General features: G+C 36.5%; 1 protein-coding gene across 2 annotated transcripts in view; it reads left to right on the forward strand.

Moving 5' to 3' along the window:
* Positions 1-2240: 2240 nt before the first annotated feature.
* Positions 2241-24441, forward strand: part of LOC128030762 (sodium- and chloride-dependent glycine transporter 1-like) — a 51539-nt gene continuing 29338 nt past the window's right edge. Inside the window, exons 1-2 of one of the 2 annotated variants that reach the window (XM_052618713.1) lie at positions 2241-2342; positions 7300-7557. In XM_052618713.1, coding sequence (XP_052474673.1) covers positions 7528-7557 — 30 coding nt within the window. In that variant the 5' untranslated portion in view covers positions 2241-2342; positions 7300-7527. Of the gene's footprint in view, positions 2343-7299; positions 7558-22900; positions 23137-24441 lie in introns of those variants that run through there. The other variant, XM_052618704.1, reaches the window with a different exon arrangement.

Genomic DNA, 24441 nt, shown 5'->3' on the forward strand with positions numbered 1-24441 from the left:
ACTCCATAAATGGAGCAAATACTCCATACTGTGCAAAATAAGTAAAGCTTCATATAAACTGATAATATAAAGGTCTACAATCTTCTTCATATATTTATATTTAGAAATACACTTTAGGCTACCTAAGCCACTACTTAACCTATACTACTAAAACTTTAAAATTAAGTAATTAACTCATGTAACATCACCATCATTGTCAAAAATATTAATCATCTCGAATATTGTGAAAATAAATTGTTCAGAAAACAAAGACAGTATTCCTTCCATTATGCATGATGGTACTGCTACTGGATAAGCTACAGTATGTCGCCCTCTCCTGTCTGATAATAGATGGGCATTTTTTTTCTTTTGATTATTTAATTGAATTTAATTTATATTTTCCCTCCTGGCCTCCTTCATTATAACATCCATTATATAGGCTACTATCTGGCTATTGTAAAAAAAATAAAAATAAAAAAAATACCTTAGTGCTGTGTCCCTCTGCTGGCAGGAAGTCACGCTACATCACAACACATTACTCTGTCCAGTTTCATATCTCGAATATAAGAACAATTACTTTCCATATTCAAATAACCTACATTTTTAAATACAATGTCAAAGGTGGCTTCCACCACTATTTACGCTTGTTAAAAATATTAAAATTTAGAAAGTTTCAATTTCGTCCAGGAGATGGCAGTCTTTCCTATGGTTTGTGTCCCGTATTACACCTGCTGATGCAAAGCCACGCATAGCTGAGCACACACTGCACTAGCAAAGATTTTTTAAGTGTGCAGAGGTAAGCACTGGCAAGCAAGATAAAACTGTACATGTAAAAGCACTACAATATTCAGCTAACATTGGGCTATAGTAAGAATTCATTGAAATGTTTTTCAAATTAAAGTTTAAAATGTAAATTTAAAAAATTGTTATTAATTACACAGCTCCAAATTTTCACTTTCTGATAACTATTAAAATGTTAAGGTTATACTGAACTATCTAATGACTACTGAATGATCTCAATGATGCAAACAGAATTTGCTGAATTTGGTCTCACAACATTCACCCCTTTTAAAGGTTTCCTTTAAAGCTAGCTAATAACCAGGTTCCTTTTTCATAAATAGATTTTATGACTGACATTAGTGGGGGACCCATGACTACAAAGGTTAAGCTATTCTATATATTTGTGCAAGGTTTCATGCACACACTGATGTTATATGCCTACAAGATAATTTAGGTTAAGGCTTATTTAAGCCTTAATTACTGAATTAAACACAGAACCATATAGACTATTCATCATTCTGCCTCTTGAGAGAAGCAATTTAATATCGTCGTGTAGCCTATTCAGGTCATTTTCTCAGAGTGGAAAAAAACTTCGAGAGGGGCCAATGGCACACCTTAACGTTACATGTCAGAGCTGGAGCATATCACTCAGTATAATCTTGCTTTTTGTCCTGCTAGCATTTGTTAAACCCACCGCTACGCTGCGCAACGGTGCGTGAATGGGGAAGCTGGTATATCCTCCTCCTTATACTGTCTTTGAGCATCATTTAGAGAATAAAAAGGTAACGAATGTGTGTCTGTCGCCGTGTGTCCTCATTTCACCCATGATATCCACTCCACGCACGCTCACATACGGTGTTGCTACGCGACAGGGCATTATGTTTATTGTTTTGGCAGCACACCTCGCCCTCTTTTTTACATGTGTCATATTTGAAAGGATTCAGAAGCCAAAAATAGCTTATTTAGGAAGTAATAGGTTAATAAAACGCCAGTTTTATTTGCAGTCCGTCATCCTCTACTCAGACGCAGGTCTTTGTCTAACGTTACCAGACACATCCATCCATCATCCGCAGCAACACACGTGTTCAATGCTACCGGTCATTTTTTTAGTTAGTTACATATTCTCATTCATATCCTCTGTAAAGGTGATCTGGCTGGCGTCTTCATAATTACCGAACTTGGTGATTGAATTGATCTTTATTAAGCTTATCGTACGTTGGTCAAAATTATTTAAGAGTTAGCCTGGTTTTTGACTGCGTCTGCTCTTTTTTGGTTCGTTTCAGATAAGATCAGGCACGTTGAGTCAGAGCACTACTTTGTTATTACACTATCCAGAAGTCACATATAAAAGAAACTATTAAAACCATGTCCACATGCGCGACGTGTGTGGTGTGTGTGTGTGTGTGTGTGTGTGTGTGGGGGGGGGGGGGGTCTTTTGCTTAAGGGGCGGGGACAGATCTGTACAGCGTGTACTTTGAAAATTGGAAGTTTAACAAAGAAATGTCCGTCAGTTTAATGAGGTCGTGTCCAAACCAGACCCACTTGACAGCTGTCTTCTGTATAACACCAAGGAGCAAGCGATGGTAAGAGCAACATATACTACAGCCGAGTGATTCTTCCTTTCATACCACTAGGAAGAGATTCGTAGCTTTAAAGAGTAACAGATAATCATTTGTTTGAAATGTAATTGTTTAATAGGAACGTTGAACTATTGCTTATTGTTCGTTTCAGGTCAGAACAGCTTGTAACAGGGCGGGTGAAGTGTCATTAGTGATTCTGTTTATACATTTTGCACCCTACAACCTGTAACTTACAATAATTACATCATTTAATGGACGTTCAATGGGTTTATTATTTGATAACATATGCCTTGTAAATTGTCACAGAATGTTGTTACACACAACTTTTGGTTTCCCAGTGTGACATAACATTTACATTTATTCAAAGTGACTTACAAATAAGAAACACTAGAACCCTAACCTTATGTAAGGTTGTGATGTCATATGTCTAGAACATCTCTCTTAGTTTGAGTTTAATAGCCTACTTTATTATTTTAACATGTTCAGTTTTCTTTTTTTTGTCATTCATTTATAATCTTGTCATATTCTGGTAGAGGTTGGTATTTTTAAGGTACAGAATGGAGATATCTGGAAAGATTTGCTTTTTCAGGCACTTATATAAGATCTGGTATGTATTAAAAGGAACCATATTCTTCTCATGGTTTTTAAATATAGCGGTGATAGAAGAATCTGACCATTTGACCAGTCTTTTATTAACAAAATGCATATTGTTCTTTGGTAAATACATGAGTCTGCTGGTTGCATTGATACTACAATCAGTTGCTTCTTTCTGCCATTAGGGTCTAAGTAAAACGTTTAAGCCTTCTTTTCAATTTCCTAAAAAAAAGGGAGAGGCTGTATGTAACAAATAAAAGACCCTCCTCCTTTGCATGTACTTATCCATCATGTTTAAACATGTTGGGTATGCTGAGATCAATTTTGCCATTGAAAACTTGATGAGAAGACAATGTGCCTCGTGGGCCAGATCTGTTCACAAACATGTCAAAATAATTTATGATAAAGCAGAGCAGCTCAAAGGCGTGTCAAACCATGCGATAAGTGACCATGCTGTCAAAGCACAACCTCTGTACCATACATGGTGTGCATTAGCTCCAATACATAAAATGTGTCCTGTGTTGACATTCCTTGTCACAAGCTGGAGAAGTGCCAGAGTGTGGTACTTTAATGGACTTTTAGTTTATTTGCATTTTATTTGTTTAACTTTTTGCTATGGCCATATTTCAGAATGTATTTATTTTTAGTACTAGTATTATTTACATTTCCGATGTACAATGTAGAGGTTAAAAGTTTGTGAGAAAACAATAAAAGGGATGCAGCAGTTGTGAGAAAATATGTGATAAATTCTCTTCAGATTACTTTTCCTAAGCCTTTTCAAATGAGCAGAGCTCCTATAAATGTTTATGTAATCTGGGAAGGTAGTTCTATTTTTCACAATTTGTGCACCCATACACGGCAACCTTCATCAGACCGAAACTCAAAACTTTGAATTCCCTGGCCAGACAGACTGTCCACCATTTGTCCACAATGTAAAGTAAAAGGGATTAAATGGCTGTATGAACAATAATTCTGTGCTGGCAGAGTGGAAATTGGGAATGTTTTTTTTTTTCTCTCTCTCCAGGATGTGCTGTAATGCTTGAACTTCCTTAAGTTAAGATTTTTTTTCTCCATGCAACCCAAATATTGTTTTTCAGAAATCGTGTGGACAAGACCTAAGTTCCTGTTAATTTTATCATGTCCATTTTAAGTAGTTATAAAAAACTGCTGTAACTGAAGCAATGAAACTGGACAAACTGCAGAGATTTAAGGTTAGAAACAAATGGTCAGATTGTTAATGAGTTTAGTGAGAATGAGAATTTTTGTTAAGTTAATGAGAACTTGTGGCAGTTTTCTCCTCAGTTGAACACCAATAATCAGTAAAAGCTGCAATGTAGTAATTTTACCCATAGATTTTTTTTCCTATCTGTTTTGTTGCTTATGTTCACTTATACCATATTTTTAAGTTGAATAAAATGTGCAGTGGTTTAACCAGTTGAACATTTGCCAGAATGAAAATTGTGCAAAGTTTGTTATCTTAATGGATTTAGATAGAGACTAACTTGTGTGCTTCAAATTCTCTGTAGATAACACCTGCAGAAATAATCCGTTTCATGGCTGAGCAACAGAATCAGAAAATATCTAAAAGAACAATTGGATAACAAAATCAGAAGTGCCATTTCTCTTTGGTGGTTTTAGAAACTGGTTATATCATTTAGACAAAATGTGTCTCACTGTAAATCATCTACTTTATTGCCATCAGTGTTTTGTAGTAAGTTCTGGCAATGTCACTTAATGATAAGATATGAACATATGCTACTTTTAAAGTGTCTGTCAGTTACTGGATGAATAACAGAAAAGTGCTGTAGAATACTTTAACTGAGCACACATCCTGATCCTTATTAGCAAAATCTTGCAATGGTTTATAGAAAAAAATATTTCTTGGTTTGTTGTGTCTCAGGTCCTCAATTTATTGTTGAGTCTCAATTTGAGTCTCAGCATTTCTACTAATACATACGAGGTCAAAGCCAATGTTGTGGGAGGCACTGCAGTGTTTTGGAGCTCCATGTTATCTCTGTTGGGTGGATTTGAGGAGGTGCAGTACACTGTGTTACAGTATGCTATGCTACTGTTTCTTCTGTGTCTGGTATACCAGATGACTCTCACTGTTATATACAAATGAATGATTATTATTACTTTATATTTTTTGCTATGGTTTACTGAAATTAGTTTAATATATTTTGGTCTGTTACAATAATGGGACTGTTTTTTTTTATCTCAAAGTTATGACTGCAATGATGGTGGCAGTCTTTTATTTTCATTTGACATGAGTATTAACTTCAAAGAATTTAAATGCTTTATATATTATATATGACACCTGCATGGTTAGCCAATGAAACTCATAGCAAGTTTAAACCTTCTTTTCCACACGTCATAGATAATGAGAGCCACCCTATGACCGGCCACAGTTTTGGAGTGTAGTCATTTCATCAGCCATTTCAAAGCAGTGTCTGCAAAGGTGACTTCCCAACTTCTACCACCACATCCAACTGGGCTTCTGGAACATTGCATTGTCATCTGATGCCATTTAGATTGGGGCATTCCAAAGTGAGAAACGCTCATTAACTTTGCAACAATTGGAGGCTCCAGATACTTTTCCAGGAGTCAAGCCTTGAAACGTTTTACATCTTAAAAATAATTATTTGATACTAACTGTGATTATGAAAATATTAATAATTCATTAAAACATAAGAGGGAGACTACAGTTGGGCCAATTCTAGAATCATTCATGTACATTGTGCCTGAAATGGATCTGCTGGGTTGAGAGAGATGTGACCCACCACAGCTAGTGTGAAATCAGTCTTGTTTATACTTGAATAGATTTAAACAAATACATATTTTAAAATTCATAATGTATAGGATTTTAATGAGGCTGACAAGGTCTGTTGCTACTAGACTTATCGCAGCTCTATATGTGTACTTATGCTTTAGTAAATTACAATCATGTTTAATTTGACCAGTGAATTTCACTAACAGATATCTAGTTTCTGTTTTGGGTTCATTGATGAATTACACACTGAAGCGATTGTTTGGCAAAAAGTTTTTTTTTTTTTTTTTTGTAAACTGGAAGTAATAAATAAAGGGATATTTATTTTGCAGAACTATGCTTTTTCCAACATGGCTTTTATTTTAAATATTTTAAATAATACATATTTTATATTATTATTATTATAACTATTATTATTATTATTGTTATTATTTTTTACTGTTTTTGTTTTTTTGCCTGACCTCCCTAGAGACTTTCATTTCTAAAGAGCTGATTGGTCACAGTTGTATTTTTCAATAGATAGCCCACAGCTCATTCAGTTAAGTGCACATGTTCTGTGTGATGCAATAGACAACTAAATGCTGATAAGGCAGCCATCGTTTCAGAGAGTTTGCACTGCTTATCTTATGTCTTATCTTGCTGCTTTTTGTAAATAAAAACATCTTTTTGTGAAAAAGGGTGAGGGGCTTAGGGATAGTACACCTGTCTCTTAACCTACTTTTGCCCATGCATTATCTTTTCCTTTTTTGTTTGTTTGTTAATTTGTTATTCTATATACCTCGTAATTGTTACCTTGTATGTTTAATGTTCATAGTTTCTCGTTCCCATTAGCAGAACCATAGCAGTAATTTTCCACTGAAATATTGGTGCATGTTCCCTTGCCATATGAGTGAAAGTTCACTCGTCCAGGCTGAGGTATTAATTTCAAATGGTAGGTCTGGAGAAGCGTTCACTTTAATTCAAGAGGAGTGATGTACTGTGTTGCCTGGTGTCACAACAACACTGGAGTGATTTAAGAGGCTCCAGTTGGTGAACTGTTACTCAAGTCTTGGTCTAGCCTTAATCTGACAATATCTGGTATAGTGAGAAGTACAAGAAACTTAGATTTTCTGCATTAAAATAAAGTACTAGTGCAGAATATAAAAATGTCCATGTGCTGGATTTTGAATATTGTTGTAGTAAAACATAAGGATTGAATGTGTGAAGTTTTCTTAGTGTCTAACTAATCCAGAATGTGGACTATACAGTTTGTAAGCTGATGTAGGCTGTTCGGTAAATTATTTTTTTTTTTTTCTAGAAGCATATGTTCTGTACCCATCTGTACCGTAACCCTTTGTTTTAGCTATTTGCTGAAAATACTAAGTCTTCTCATGTTAGTTTAAAATGTAAGCTTCCTCTACATCACTTCTCTGAATAATCTTAATATCAGACTTTAAAGTCCAACATAAACTCAAGCCACACTCCCATACAGCACATGGACAGTGAAATCAGCAGTTATGAAATGGTTGTGTTTTAGAGAGAAAACAACACGTTTGGGGGCTAATAGCTGCTTTCCCCCCCTTCCTCCCTCCTTCTCCCTGTCACATGTTCCTTTCACAGCATAGAAAAGTTCCTGGATTAACGCAGAATTAGCACAAAGCAGAGACGCCACCTCAGACCAACGTTGCCACTAGTGGAGAGAGGAAACGATTGAGGGAGAAGCAGTGTGCAGCAAAAACTAAGACTCATACCCCAGCAGCTCAAGACGAGGTTCCAGAGAGTACAGAGACAGTCCAGGACGGGCATCCTTCCGGAAAGGGGACCCACGCTGAAGACCGCTTCAAAAGCATGGCGGATAAACAATTTTCTGGCATATTGGTGAGTCTCCCAGCAGGCATGCATTTTGTAACTTTTATAGAAATGTTTCCTTTTTCTCCATGCCCAGGTTTTCACAGCTATATTTTTGATTAGATATGTTTGAAAGTTGTTTTAACCTTGTATTATGTGTATTTCTTAGTAACATGACCTGGCATTTTTTATTGTCTGATTAAAAGTTAGAACTCAAGCAGGTCAAAGCATTTTGGATCAGGCCACAGTTCTAAAAAACGTAATTGTTTCAAAGAGCTGAACTAAAAGAAATTATTAGACCTACTTCTATTTTTAAATTTTTCTACTTACTGCATTCATAAGAATGACTCTCAGGGGTAGTATGGAAATATGAGGAATATAACAGAGGATGTGGTATAATTTAGGGAAGAGAAAAATCACTTTTCACAATGTTTTGTCATTTTATCAACCCTCACGGCTATTTTTATGGATTTAAATCAAATAAGATATAAATAAAATAAAATAAATAACATTTTTCCACATGATTGTGGAAGTAATTTAAACCTGGAATTTAAAACTGTGTATGTCTTCTTGTGTTTCCAAACCTTGATAACTTTATTAACCATTGCTGTGCCGAGAGTACACACATCTGGCAGTGGGAACTGATCTAAAGTGTTTGATGTGATAGTTGCGTAGTAGTTGCAAAACCACAATGCAAGAGTGACAGTCAAGGATGTATGACGTCTTCTAAACAGATGTGTCAACCCTGACGTAATACTTAATGTTTTGCAAAAGAAAGAATCAAATAAATTCAATTTCAGTAAACTAAAAAATGATTTATGTCTTTGGATCTGATTATAGCTACATTTGCTACATTGGTTTTTACTTTAAGTTATATTATTGTTATTTTTAATGTTTCTAATTGCAAATTTTGTGAAGGCTGACATGTTTGTCGGAAGTGTCAGTGGTTTGTGTGGAATTGCTGCGTGATGCTGTAGTCTCTTGTGTAACTGTAACTGGGTAGTGTGTTTTTTTAGTTCTGAGCTGTTCTGTCTTATTTTTAACCAGTCTTATTTGTATATCTTTAAGCGCTGTGTCACTTGATTACATAAAATGTAAATTATGACAGAACATTCTGGTATAATTTGTAATTAAATTATATCAGAATTAAGGATTACAATATTTCATAATTGGACTATTAACATAATCCCTCCTAAATTCATGGTTATATAGAATGGATATGGAAGTCCATATGAGGAATATGTTGTAAATAGCTGTAAAGCTAAGGAAAACTGTTGCAGGGGTCCTATAGTAAATAAACCTTTGTGGTGCATCCCCACCTTTATCCTCCCCTCGTGTGATTGGTTATAGGGGTTGTAATATTATGGTGCCTGTCTTGTGTATCTCTTTGTCCTTCTAACTGTATTGTCTTGTACTTTTAGCCTTGTACTGTGTCCTGTACATTTTGTACGTCTAAACATGTGTATTTCGTCTTTGTGAATGAGCATTAGGGCTGCACTATTCTGGATAAATTGAGAATCACAATTTTTTTGGTCTCATATAGAGATCTCGATTCTCCTGCGATTCTGAACTAAATAAAATAATGTGTGACAAAATGTTATTGCTGGAGTCTAATTAAAAGTGTCTAATTAATTTGAATTAATTATTAAACATTTTTATATACACTATCAGTCCAAAAGTCTTTGAAAGGTAAGATTTTTTCTTTATTTATACATATTTCTGTTCTGCTCACAGAGCCTACATTCATTTTATCCAAAATACAGCAAAACTAGTAATGTTGTGATACATAAAAAAAAAAAGCTTTCTATTGGAATATATTTTAAAATGTCATTTATTTCTGTGGTCAAAGTTGTATTTTCAGCATCATCCAGTCTTCAGTGTCACATGATCCTTCAGAAATCATTCTAATATGATGATTTGCTGCTAAAGAAACATTTATTATTATTATTATTATTACTGTTATCATTGTCACAAGTATATAAATTAATATTTTTTATTTTGCAAGGATTCTTTAAATTGATCAAGTGTGACAAAGACATGTATAATAAAATATTTCTATTTCACATAAATGTTGTTCTTCTGAACTTTTTATTAAAGAAACCTGAAAAAAATCTACTTATCTGTTTTCAATGTAATAATAATAATAATAATAATAATAATAAATATTTTTTTTAATAGCAAATCAGAATATTAGGATGATTTCTAAAGATCATGTGACACTGAAGACTGCATTAATGATGCTGACAATTCAACTTTGCATCACATGAATAAATTACATTTGAAAACACATTCAAGTAGAAAGCAGTTATTTTAAATTGTAAAAATGTCATTTTAAATTTTTACTGTTTTTGCTGTACTTTGGATCAGATAAACGCAGGTTTGGTGAGCAGAAGAGACTTCTTTAAAAACATTACACATCTTATGGTTCAAAAACGTTTGTCTGGTAGTGTGTAATATAATATTTTAAACCCCCCATTTTTTATATTAGAATGATGAAAAAGTTGACAGTTGTCAACGACTCACTCATAACCCTACTTCCTACTTCACTTGTTTCAATACTGGATGAATCAGCGTTTTGAACGATTCTCTTGAATTAAAAATGAATTCATTGACAAATAAATTTTTAAGTCACTTGTCGCCACCTAGTTGTGAAACAATGCAATCGACACAAACGTTATTTGAAGCGCAGTAGGCTACTTTCAAAACTGGATTTGATATATTTTGATCGCTGCCATATAGACATCGTTTATATCTGAACTATAAACTTTATCCCAGTATTTCTGTAATGATATGAATGATTGTAAGACAGAAATAATACTGTGTGGTTGAAAAGACAGTTTGTGAAGATGTTTCTTAACCAAACATGGTAACTGCTCTCTCTGTGTCAGCGGCAGTGTGAACAGATTTGAACGATTCGTTAAGACTTTGTCAAAGGTTTAATAGACTTGGGGAATCGTTGTCATTTAGAAATTAGATAGAGAGGGTGTCTGAATCGAGATCGTGATCTTTTAACAATTAATCGTGCCGCTCTAATGAGCATCTTGCAGATGGAATACATCTTTGATGTTTAAATCACATTTATGGTAAAATTGCCATTATTTTTCATCGGATATGATTTTCTTTGTCACTTTAAGTTAATCTTAAAAATCTTAATTTAATGTGATTTTTCAAAGGTTGCAGATTTTTATGTTGTATTTGATGCCGTCCAAATGCCAAATGCCCCCCAACCCCCCCACCAACATTGAGAGAAGCATTAACATTCTGCCATTTAGACTTTTTCAGCACCTTACCTCCACCTTTATTTTTGTGGTGAGATGTGCTTTTGGCAGTCAATGGCATCAATGTGTTGTTCCCAGTATTATGGGGAGTACAGAGGTTTGGTTTGCTCTCTGGAAGGGAAAGAAGATTTTGACTGACATCACTCTAAATTGCTTTTACAGATTGCACCTAATTGGACACACATAGTTTTGCTTAATGTATACAATGTCTGACAGAGTGGAAGTATCATGATAGATGGTTTTTGTATACTGTCAAAAGACATGAAGCTTTCTTTAGTGCTTTGAATGGCGTCAAGTCCTCTTTGTTTCTGACAGAAGCTGTTCTGCTTTAAGGATATCCTGACGTGTTGACAATAAGATATTGACAGCGTAAAGCCCATTGTTACCCTCTGACAGTGACAGTAAAAATGTTAGCGCTGTGGTAACCCAAAACATAATTAGAGTCGAGTAGAATGACATGAGAGCAATTAATGCTGGAGCTGTCAGACATTCAGAAGCAGTTGCGGAGGAACTGTTGATGGAGCTGCGGTGATCCTGCCGTACTCGCTGCTTCTTCTGTCCCACCCTGCTTTTGGGGCTCTCGAACATTTCAAAGCACAGGCCAATTAATTAGCATTAAACAAAATGAGCAACAGTTAATTACATTAAGAACCCTAGTGAGCTGTTTCACTGTCACATAACATTCTAAATCAGCTAAAATGGAACTGCTAACTGATATTTAAAATTGCTGATTCCTGTAGAGTTCTGTGTTCTAATACATGTCGTTGTTCTGCTAAGCTTATGATGCATTAGTTTTAATGAGCACAAAAATACATAGCAAATGCATGTATAATGGGTAAAAAGGTAAATCTTTAATTAGAAAACTATTTTGTCTGTACATTTCAGTATTTAACATGATTTTTGTTATTATTTTCAATCCTTTATTTTAAACTTGAAGCAATGCATTTGCCCTTTCTGTGAAGGATAACCTTCTTTGGAATAGCACTCTAGCTTGCTACTCTTTCCATTTCTGCAATATAAATTAGACATAAATAGAAAGACTGTTTCCGACACTGCATTAGATTTTAGCCAGAACATGGTGGTATAAATAACATAATGTAAAGGGATTATGTTGCATACTCAATAATGAAAATTGTCATCAATTACTCATGTTGTTCCAAACCTTTATGACTTTTTCTTTTGGAACCCGACCACATTAGAGCACACTGACCTCCATTGTATATATAAATAAAAAAAATACTGAGACTTTACTCAAAAGCTGTAGAGAGTGATACAGTTTAGGAACAACCTAAGCTTTAGTGAAAATTATTATTTCGTTTATAATCCAAAGTCTCGTTAATAGGTGATGGGCATCAAGTTCAAGGTCGTGTCTAGGTCAGCAGCACTTATGTAAGGAGCATATTCCACTATCCCTCACTCACATTAACTACAGCATACACATCTTTGTAGCTGTGCAACCGTAGTGCCTTCAGGGGCTTGGGGAACAGATGTGGTTGAGCAAAGGGGAAGTCAAACATGATTTCTGTCGATGTTTGAGGCCCAGACTGTCTGTGGAGTGTACCGAACCCACAGAGAAGGCAGGCACCGTGGAGTATGCACAATTGGAGGACAAGGGCCACCAAATGCCAAACACGTTCACTGCTGCGATTCCTTTAAAAACGCTCCCCTCTGCTAAAAGGGCCCATTGAGCCTCAGCCTTTAGATTTCATTTGAAGAAACCACTCAGGCTGAAAATTGCGTTTTTCTGTGTTTCTTCCTCTCGCCTTTATATGTGGAGGTACCCCTATTCCACCCAGGCTAAACACAAATACTGACCAAGAAAGAGCCACTTTTTCTCCACGCTAGCTGAAATTATGGACTGTAGTTTAGCATTGTGTTCCACCCATCCGACTTCCTAAATCTTTAATATTATTTTTTTTACCGGTTGAATTGAAGTCCCTCAAAGCCTTTTCAGCCCATATTTAGGTAATTTGTTGCGCTTGAACCCGACCTGCTCCCCCCGTGGCGTTGTGAATGGGGAAAAAAAGGCATGGGATGAGGGGGGGGGGGGGGGGGGGGGGTCTGCTGTTCTCAGGGTTTCTCCACAGAAACAGCCCTTTGACCTTTTATATCATTTTGCAGCTTTCCATGTTGAAAGATCACAGTTAACACAACCCTTGCTTTTGTGTTGACCTGTTCTTGCAAGGAAATCTATAATAAATTCAGAGAAAACACAATTTGAAACGCACAGAAGTTGACACAGGAATCAGAGTGCTCTAGAAGTCCAAGTTCAAAAAGAGTTTTGAAGACTTGTGTGTTTTTTCACCTGCTAATGTGAACTAGGTAGAAATAAAGTGTCATACCAATCTCTTTTTGTGCTGTTTGAAATAGCAAATTATGACAATTATATACGTAACGTTCTGTAATGTGACCTCTGTGTGTGAGTAAATGGACCTCACTGCGTGCCTCTTAATTACTCCTGACAGAAAGCCTCATTGAATGTCAGAGAGCCTCAACTGGTGCTTTTAATACTAGTTTCTTTTGTTTACTAAGAAAAAAAAAAGATCTCCACCCCACGGAAATTGTGTAAACTCAGATTCTCCACTGTTTGTCAAAACATAGATGACCCCATTATTAGCCATTCCTAACATTATCAGCTTATAAAATAAACTTTTCTGCTTCTCTTTTTTTCTCAACCACAGTTTGACATTCCTGTTGTCACTTTTCTAATTAGCCGATTGTTGAATCCACGTGAGGCGAGTCAAAGTCACATGTACCTCAAGTTCATCCTCAGCTATGGTCCCATATGTTTGTCAAAGTATGTATGTTTTGTGCTTTTTCCAGCCTGATTTGTGCCCAAGCCATTCCACTGAGCCCCATTCTCCCCGGAGGAGGTCTGAGCTACACGCTATTTATAAAGAATTAGCAGCTGGGGCCCTTCCAGCCAAATTATGGGGGGAGGTGTGTGTGTGGGTGCGTGTGTGTGTGTGTGTGGGGGGGGGCTTCAAGTTAATCCAAGCGATGGAAATTACTCTTCGGTGTCCCAAAAGCCGTTTGGTCCAGGTGGACGTCACAGATTCTCTCTCTGCCCTATAAGCACACAAACACACACATGCCAAAGGAACGGGGCAGGAAGTCATTTTCAGGCGAAGGTCCATAAATATGTCTCTCTGTTGCCCTCTACAATGGTCCTGCCAGACTTTCCACTGACTTCCCTATATAGTGTCTGCCCAAACAGTGCCTCAGATTAAGATTCACTGCATTACTTCCTGCTGTACAAAATAAGGATTTCCGTCCAAACAAAAAGAGACCCATTTTAGCATCATCATGATCACAGCTGAAGTGTAATACATAGTGAGAGCATATTAAATTGATTTGTAATGATACACTGCAAAAAAAGGCTTTTTCAACTAAGAATTTTTGTCTTGTTTCAAGCCAAAATGTCAAAAAATTCTTAAATCAAGAAGGATTCTCTGGACAAGCAAAATAATCTGCCAATGGGGTAAGAAAAATAATCTTATTTCAAACAGAAAACAAGATTATTTTGTTTATCCTGCTGGCAGAATATTTAGCTTGTTTTAAGCAAAAACTCACTTAATTTTGACTTATTTTTTTCTAATTTTTTTTTTTTTACTTGTCTAGAATATCCTTCTTGGTTTATGGATATTTAGATATTTTGGCTGGAAACAAAACAAAAAATCTAATCTTGAAAAGAAAATTGAATTTCATTATGACAATGGAAACTGGTGAAGAAAACACTCATTTATTTTAATTATTTAATTGTTATAAGGCAATTACCTTAAGCTATTGTACATACAAACATTTGAATGCTTTTAATTGATCAGTGAGATTTCAAGTAGACCTGGGTCAGATTTTTGAGTTTTCGCTCTTTATATCAGTGTGTTAAGCACTGTTGGAAACGTTACTTTAATAAAGTAATTAGTTATAGTTACTCACTACTTGTTCAAAAAAGTAACTGAGTTAGTAACTGAATTACTCGATAATAAAAGTAACTAGTTACCAGGGAAAGTAACTATTTGCGTTACTGTAAAAAAAAAAAAAAAAAGTCAAAGTTTTGCTATATGTCAAAATTTTTGAGTTTTCACAAGTCAGTTGAAATGAGTAGAACAGACAGGTGTTCGTACATAACTTTCAATATTTATTGCACGTCAACAGACAGCGAGAGTTTTATCCTGCATTTCAAATATTATCTTTGTAAGTGTTTTTGGCCACTAGCTTTGTAGATGCGTGTGTCTCACATTACATGTACACATTACGTATACGTTCTTGCCTTTGACCACAATGAATTTGAAGTAGTGCTTATATCTCCACCTTGAAAATGCCAGTTTTTCATCGGATTACTCCTAAACTCTGTTTAGCTGTTGCGTCGAGTGTGTGTGTCTGTGTTTGGTGCCGCTGACGCGTGTGGTTGCATGTGTGTAAAAACACTGTCTCTGATTGGCTACCACGAAACACATGACTCTGCCTTACCCAATCATAATCGCTTATCTCGTTATTACTCCACCTGCTCACTCGCTGTGAGCCAGGGGTGCGTTGCGTTTAGATTGCATAGTTTATTGAATCAATGCCTAGTAACGCACCGCATTTAACGTCCAGTAATGTTAACGGCTTTGTAACAATGGGAAAAGTAATTAGTTAGATTACCCCGTTACTGAAAAAATATCGTCGTTACCTAACGTCGTTATTCCAAACACTGGTGTTAAGACAACTTTAGCTCTTGAACACCAGGTTAATGCTGTCACCATCTTCTCTTTTTGTAAGTTGAGTTCTACATTTTGGGGTATTTCTTAGTTTGTTAAAGGGTACATAAGATACACAGTTTCACCTAATCTCATGTTAATCTTGAGTACCTATAGTGTAGTACTGCATCCTTCATATATCCAAAAAGTCGGTAGCACTTTATTTTACAGTCCTGTTCCCCATGTAAATACTATGTACTTATTATAGTAATTACAATAACTATGTAATAACTAGGTACTAACTATGAACCTACCCCTAAACCTAACCCTACCCCATGTAGTTACCTAGTATTACCAGAACTTTCTTAGATAAATACACTGTAAGTATACTATAAGTACATATAAGTTTTCCGATTCTCTCTGGAAAAAGCTGAGCTCCTGGAGGCGTGCCGTGGGCAGAGCTATAATACTGATGTTTCATGTTGTTTCCATTAACATATATTCCAACAATATGATTTCCAACAAAATACAGAAATCTGATGCAATTGTACTTACATAAATGTGGTCTTATATCACTGGTACCGCTCCATGTTTTAATAGCAAACGATGTGCAAATCCAGTGTCGACCTGGGCCTTGTTTCTAAAACATTTATCACTGAAATGACGAGAACACACAAAGGCACTTGCTACATCCGTTGCTGCCCCGGATATTACAAACTGCATCCACTGTTCATGTAACGCTGGGTTCTTGGGGAAGCTGAACACGGTAAACTTTCCCTCAAATCCAAAAACGCACTTATTTGGAGACATTCTCAAACAAATCCTATGCAGCGCTGCCGACGATTTCCCGATGAAGCACGTTGATGTGCGCGGTCTCACTCTCCTCTGGTCAATGTGTGTGCGCGGGCATGCTTTTCCGAGAGAAATGCTCATATAAGGACTTCTGCTCTCGTCTACGCCATTAGATCCACGATAAAAAAAAACCCAGCCGAAACTTGCACCAACCCAGAAGTAAGATTTTTGGCACCGAAATTCTCAGTCATTCTTCCAAATTATTTTTTCAAACTTTGGCCATGTTTAGAATGATAATCCATCTCTTTAACACTGTGAACAACTCTAAATACATGAAACACCATTGAACACCATTTTTTTATTTATTATTATTGTATTTCTTTAAGTTCCCATTTGTTTTCCTATGACTGCAACCATATCAAATTCATTTAATCAGTAAAGTATACATAATTTATTGTGATAATGTTAGTTACCATTTTAAAAAATCACTCTTGCTCTATGTACAATGATGTCCAAACATAGCTTATCAGTTTAGTTTTCAGTTTCTGTTTTGAATTTGTCTAGTGTTTAGCAAGATGCTAAAGACCATTGCCAACCAAAAGTTGTGTGTAACTGATCGCATATTTATTATTATGGAGAAGGGTTCCTTAGTTTGCTGTACATTATATATTAAATGCTAGATAGTTCACAAAAAAATGTGGATTCTTTCATCATTTACTCACCATCATGACACTTCAAACCTGCATTATTTTGTGGAACACAAGAATATATTTTAAGAAACGGTTTTGGTGGCCATTGATATCATATTTTATGGAGTGGGATAACATGAGGGTGGGTAAATGATGACAGAATTACTATTTTTAGGTAAACTTTCCTTAAGTCTTTCTGAAAGCTAAATAAGATCATGTCTCGAATATCGTTTCCACTTTCAGTCTTTTACTAGAGTTGTATGTCAACCATTCAGTCTTTCAGGCTGTTTGCTGTCATGTGCAGGGGGTGAAAATCATGCGAGTTGATTGTCTAAAACCGTGGTCCTCTGTTTTGTGTGTGTGTTTGCTCAGGGTTGTTTTTGTGTGTTGGACATACCACTCTAGATTGTAAATGGGGCAAAAGAGAGCTCCGGAAGGAGACGGCTCATCAAAGCCTGCACTAAGTTTGAAAAAGTGACGTTTTTTAGTCAGCAGTAGTATTTTAGCCTACACTGAGGCCCTCTTGTTCAGCTTGTCAATAGAACAAACGTGCCCTGAATAGAAAACACCTGCTTAAGGGTTCTTGCTGGAAACCACACTTACTGAAGCTCCCTGGTGAATCTGGAAACCGCTTGTGTTGCTTTCCTGTTTTCAGGTTACACTGTAGAGGCTTCAGAATTAACACTTGTATGAGGTCCTCATGACCCATGGGTCTCTGAATTGAGATCGCCTTCTTCATTCTCAGTGTAGTAAAGCTTTTTTTTCCTCCTGAGAATGTCTTGGACACTCTTTTCCATATTGTGAAAGTAAATTATAATAACAAAAAGGCACAATGAAAGTAAAAGTCTATATGACCTGTTACTTATCAATGACTAAAATGTTTTAGTGGTGCTTTTCGTAGTTTTAGACCTTGGAACCCATTTTCCTTTCACTTTCATTATATGAAAAAGAGTCGGGATGTTCCTCAAGAATTATTTATCCAATAGGAAGTCTGTATCTTTACTCAAATCACAAAAAGTTACAACAATTGTTGTGCTGGTAGCCTAATATTTAAGAACTGGGTTTACTGACTCACAGATTGCAAGTGCTAAGTAGGGGTCCTAAGTAGAGGTGAGCCAATAATTGTAGTTACTAAGCTCAAAATCCTGCTTTTTCTTCATTGTGAACTCGAAGGAACTTGAGGAATTTTTTTAGAGCTGCTTTACTGTAAATAGTTTTAAATAAAATGCATGTGCAAAATGTTGTGCAGTCTACCCCCCTATAATATAATTTCTAAATAAAATGTATTATAAATATAATTTATAAATAAAAACAATGATTTAAATGATTTTATAATGTTTTATTAAAATATTATTGCATATTAAATGGTATTCTGTATATTCAAAAAATGTAAATCACTATAAAATCACAAAAGAATAGTTTTAATAGTTCTGAATGAAATGCGTGTGCAAAATGTCATGCAGTTTGTTTAAATGGTAAAAATATTTGATTATCAAACAAACATGATTTTATCATATAAATGTTTTATTAAACCTTACTATGTATAAAGTTATAGAAAAAAAAATAATGAGAATGTTTGTATACTTAAAATATGGTACATTTATGGAGACAATTTTGTCATCAAAGTGTAGCTCAGTAAACACACACAATTTTTTTTAGCTAAATGAATAATATGAAGAGAAAAATGCTATATAAATAGTTATGATTAGGTTTGTGGGGATGGAATTGTTTCATATTATGAAATGTAAGTTCTTTAATGAGCGCTAAGTATCTAATTAGGAGATCTTATTCCCTTACTCCCACATGTGTGCACTTGTTTAGGATCTGTCTAATGAGTTTTGTTTTGATGTGTTTATTCCATTTCAATGCCACAGCCCTTCTCTTGTTCTCATCACTCGCTATTATGCTATTGATATTGGGCAGCGCAAATAGCAGAGTGTACATATCCTCATTAGAAGTGAGTGTTTTTGTGAAGGGAGGCGAAGCTCAGTGCTGCTGCTTAACTAATAGGGGTTGGCTAGGGCCCCTGAGGAGTCTCTAATGACCGCATGTGTCAGATTCCCTTACAGCCGGGCTCGTGGCTCAGACACAAGGAGCTGCCCGGAGCTATGTGCATTTATATGTGTGTGTTTGTGTTTGTGCGAAAAGTTAGGTGTCACAAATACATAAACAAAGTATCAACCAATTGCTTGTAGTCATCGGAACTCAAGTGGAAAATAAGCATCACATACATGAAATTAATTGAGAGGACACTCTCAAATTTGCTAATTGATTTTTGATGTAATTTGAGGTCATTGTCATAGATATGTTTATGAAACCTGCTTTTTTTGCCATTTTGTTCTGAGACAGAAGTACTAAGAAGTATAATCATGATATGACACAAGACAGATTGAAACTTCACTCTAAAGCATCTATATGTTAACCGCTAGTGACCTTTTTGCAGTATATGTTATGTTATGTTATGTTATGTTGTGTAAGAACTTAGTTTAGTTAAGTGTAAAGACATGCTCATCTCTTTGTAATGCTGTCTGTTCCCAAAGGGTCAAACAAGCAGAGCAGATGTAGTTTAAGCTCAGCTTGGCAAGTACCATCAGGACCTCACAGGCATAATAAACTTTGTATTTCTGAATCTATTCTTGAATAGTTTTTTTTGTTTATCTAGGGTAGGATTTGATAGGTAAACTACTAGTTTCATACATTTATATTCTATTTATTGTTTATAGGCATTAGGCATACAATTACCTTTGAATTAAATTTACGCAGTTATACATTGACTCTTATGCCATACTTAATGTATAAATGCCATTTGCAATTATATAACAAAATGTATAACCAATTGCCATTTATTTTAAAGTAATAAAGCACAAACACACAAAATAAGTTATATTTTAAATTATAGAAAGATATATACTTAAAATTATGACATAATTTGCACACTTTTTGGTTGTGAACCATTAGTGGAACGTTAGCCTGATGTGATGAACTATGCATGGTTGCACTGCTTGACGAGAACTTTCTACATTTATCCACTAAAATTCACCTTGACACCATTGGTTTAAAAGTTATTGAATGAATGGCTGAGAAAAGCTAAAGTTATTTCTGGTAAAAGCTCTAGCATAATTTGTTACCAGGTGCTGCCTTGTTTGATATTTTGTTTCTAATTAAGCGACATTCAGACATATTAAGTGTGACCAAAGAATGTTTGCACATGAACTTAAGCTCCAGATAGTTTATATATATATAAACACTTGGTTCTTGACTTCATCAGTGCTGAACACCTGACTAGTCTAAATGTTGTGCTTTCTGGAGTTAAATTCAGTGTTCTTATTAACCCACATGTTCCCAAAAATATATAGTGAAAAATAATACTTGTACACATCTGAAAAATTATGTGTTTTGTATGTTTAGACCAATTTTGGATTAAAGGAATCACATGTTGTTGCTAAAAAGAACATTATGTTGTGTATTTGGAGTATGCAATATATTTATGTGGTCTAGGGTAAAAAAAAAAAACTTATTTTCCTCATACTGTACATTATAGTTTCTCCTCTATGCATCGCCTTTCTAAAACGCTTAGTTTTTTACTAAGCTCATCGGTCTAAAAAGCTGATTGGCCAGCTATCTAGTGCATTGTGATTGGCTGAATACCTCAAGCATGTGACGGAAATGTTACGGCCCTTAACAAACTGTGATGCATGTCTTGGTCAGAACACAGACTTGACAAGACAAAAACAATAAAACCCATTACAAAAGAGCCATTTGTGTTTGAGGAGGGCGTGGACAAGTCTGAACTTTTAAAAAGAATATCTCTTTGGGTTTGAGACTTTAGTCTTTGCAACTTTAGGGATCTTATCTATTCACAAACAGTTTGTAACACACCGAAGAGGAAGGACATTTTTAAATCACATCATATGACCCCTTTAACTTTAAATGTGTCCCCATTTAATTGGGGCTATTGAATAGTATGTATTAAAAATTAGAAATATACCTTGAGGACTAGAGTATGGGCTGAACATATGGGAAAATAACCATTTGTTTATTTGACTCTTAACTCTTAATTCATTAGTACCAGGGCTGTGCGATTAATCAAAATCATCATAAAATCACAATTTGAGCATGCACGATTTCTAAATCGCTTTATAGTTTAATTTTCCACAGCCCCGGCCTCCTGCAGTATCCTATCCGAACCAATCAGAATGCAGCGCGCCTAAATGGAGCGCGAGAACAGAACAGACTGGGCATAGGCTATGCCTATGTAACTCTACGTTCACACACTCTGTCTGTGATGTGTATTTTTTCGAGCCCATGTTAACGTATCCGTGTTCACACTGCACGCGGTAAAAGATGTGAAATATGTGAACAAGAAAGGTTAGAAATAGTAAGGTGCGAAAAGAAAAAATATCTAGCGCATGAGCCTAAAGAGAGTTGTGAGTGCACAGGACACATTTTGAACTAGAGGAGACACGTTTTAAGTGTACGCATTCTCTCCGGGGCGAGGGCAGCATGTATCTGAGCACGCGTGTCTAGTTTTGTGACAGAGCAAAGGAAATCTGCATGCGAGTGGAGAGATTCGTGCTTGCACATTATTTTAATATGCTTTCACGTTACAATAATGCACTCTGCTTCTGCACCGCATACACATACTGTATACGCACTGCAGACGGAGTACGTGTGAACCTGGCGCAACAAATATATTTCAACACCTGAGGCACCGCTACAATGAGCTCTATGACTAATGCATAGAATTCTTTTATTTTTTTTAAAGATTTATTTATTTATTTTTGCCATATGTCTAGACATTTTGTCACACCTTTACCTAGTGATTATTTTGACTTATGTCTGTTTAAGAAACATGTTATTTTTTTTTTTTATAAATCTCTAGTTGGCTTTTCTTTCATTCATACTGAATGCATTTATGACTGTAAAGCATGTCTATGTGTGTCAAAATCGTAATTTAATTCGAAATCCTTAAATTGATCAAAGAAATCGCAATAGCAGTTTTTTTTTCTTACATATTGCATGGCTCTAATTAGTACTGTGTTCAGTTATGTGTGGTCCATGCAATGTTGTGAAGTGGTTAGAAATGTTGATGCATCTTCTTGGAGTTTGCTAATTAAATGCATCGCCACCATTATACACCTCTTTCAAATGCTCATTAGGCAGAGTGCCAGAAGCCTGTCAACTTTTAACACCAATAACAGGATGCTCAGCTGGGTCCATCGCCAAGAGCTGCCACTGAGAGCTTTCTTTTGTCTGCTGGACACTTTTTTGTTGTTGTTGTTGTGTGAATTGCAATGCAGCTTTTCACGTTCTGCCATATGTCTTTGCTATTGATTTTTGCCTGTTTATAGTTGAGAAAACCTTGTAACCTGCAGCGAGTGGATGAACTACGAGGCCAGGGTATGACCGACAGACGAACGGAAGGGTATATCCCTCCTCTGGCCTCTTGCAGGACCTTACAGGAGAATTGGCAATGTCAAGGGATGAGGATTTGAGAGTCAAGTGTCACTGAATGGAAGCGTTGGTGGTCTGGGTGCAGCTGCCCCTAGAACAAGTGGAAGAAATGCAGAGACAGGGAGAGTAGCACACCCCATGGAAGTGAACCTCTCCTTACTTTTGTCTTTCATCGTGCGGGCCAGCCGCTGAAAAGCTTGGCAGCGCCTGTGACTCCAGGCAGCTAAGCTAGCAGCTCCTAGTACTCAGTATGCAGCCAAAGTGCTGGAATGACAATGACTCCATTCATTGTGGAGGTAGAGGTCTGTTTTGCAGAATGGGGGATACAGAAGAGGAGGGGTGCACTCTCCCCAACTTGCAGTACATACAGCGAAGGAGGTAAGGATGAGGGAGTGAGAGAGAAACAGAAAGGGAGGGAGAAAGAGAGAGAGAGAGAGAGAGTGCGAGAAAGTGGCAGCGGTGGAGGGGGAACTTCCATGCCGAATGATTGAAAGAGGCGGAGAGGAAGCAGAACTCCATCAGATGAAATGAGGTGAAAATAATTCAGGCATTAATCAAGCTTGGCCGAAAGGAGGCTGTTCTTTCCCCCCCCCCTCTCTTTGCGGAAGCAAGCGGTGAGGTGTGAATGAAGAACTCAAGAGTTGAGACGAGAGAACTACTGGACACTATCGAATCATGTCGGAATCCAACAGCAGCGCAGCTTGCATGGCCGATCAGGTCAGTTGTGTTCTTGTCATATTTATGCGGATTTGCAACCACATGTACATTTTTTATAGATGTTGAGCTCTGTTGAGAGGGAAATTTCAAAATTTTGCGAGAGCGAGCGAGCAAGCGAGCACGTTACCCGATGCATCAAAGCAGCAATTGTACGAAGCTGCCCGGACGACGGTGCAGGCTCCTGAAAGAACTGAATTAATCAAGACCAAGCATTGTCTGCAGTGCCTTATTTTTCGGCCATCATTCAGTGGGCCTGTGACGACTCAATAGCCCACAAACCACGTGAGAAAGGGGCTGCAGCTCTTTAAAAACCAGACCACGTGTGGGCCAACTGAAAAGTTTTTATAACAAATTGCAGTGGGAAGTTCTGGCGAAGCTGGTGGAAGGGTATGTGATAAAGTTTCCAAGGAAGTGGGCAGGAGAGCAGAGTTTGAGAGACAGAAGGAAGGAGGAAAGTGTCCGGGCTGAAAGGAGGGCTGGCCCATATTTCTCCTCTTTTTTCGGTCTTCCTTCACTTCCTTTTTTTAGTCACCAAGGCTCTTGTCACTTAAACAATCATGGGGAAGATTTGTTGGAAATAAAGCGTATAGATATCCGATAAGGCACTTTGTGGGTCACAGATTTATGCTGCAGTGCCAGTTTTGGTTGCATCCTTTCTTTTGCCTCTGTATGAATTCCACCATTCAGTAGGATTGTGCAAATTAACATAAAGTAAAGTCTGGTGACTAAATAAAAACTAGTGGAACTAAATTTTGTTACTTAAAAAAGATACATCTTTTTAATAATATTATTTATTTACATTTTTTTAATAAGGAATGTCACTATATGACAGGTTTTGAGTTTTGAAATGTATCATTGTCAAGTCACCTTCATTTATAAAGCACTTTATACACTAAACATTCTGTCAAATTAGCTTTACAGTTTCAAACAAGAAAATATTTTGTCAGTGATGCAAGAGGACAGTAAAAAAATGTTTTTTCAATTAAGGTCAGTTTTATTGATGATTCAGTATATCATCATCCAGTTCAGCTCTGTTCCAAGAGTGTCTAAGCAAGCTAAAGGTGACAGTGGCAAGGAACCAGAAATTAATTGGTGACAGAAATGGAGAAAAAAACGTGGGAGAAACCAGCCTCAGAAGGGGGCCCAGTTCTCCTCTGGCCAGACAAAAACAGAATGGTGTGGTTAAATTCCAGGCTGCAACACAGGTCAGATTGTGCAGAGGACTTGTCTGGTTCCAGTGGTCTTGTCCCGATGACCGTCTAGTTGATGAGGTCTTCTCAGGGGATCTGTCTCTGGGGCTCATCT

This window comes from Carassius gibelio, chromosome A2 (assembly GCF_023724105.1).
Source record: "Carassius gibelio isolate Cgi1373 ecotype wild population from Czech Republic chromosome A2, carGib1.2-hapl.c, whole genome shotgun sequence".
Lineage (NCBI taxonomy): Eukaryota > Metazoa > Chordata > Actinopteri > Cypriniformes > Cyprinidae > Carassius > Carassius gibelio.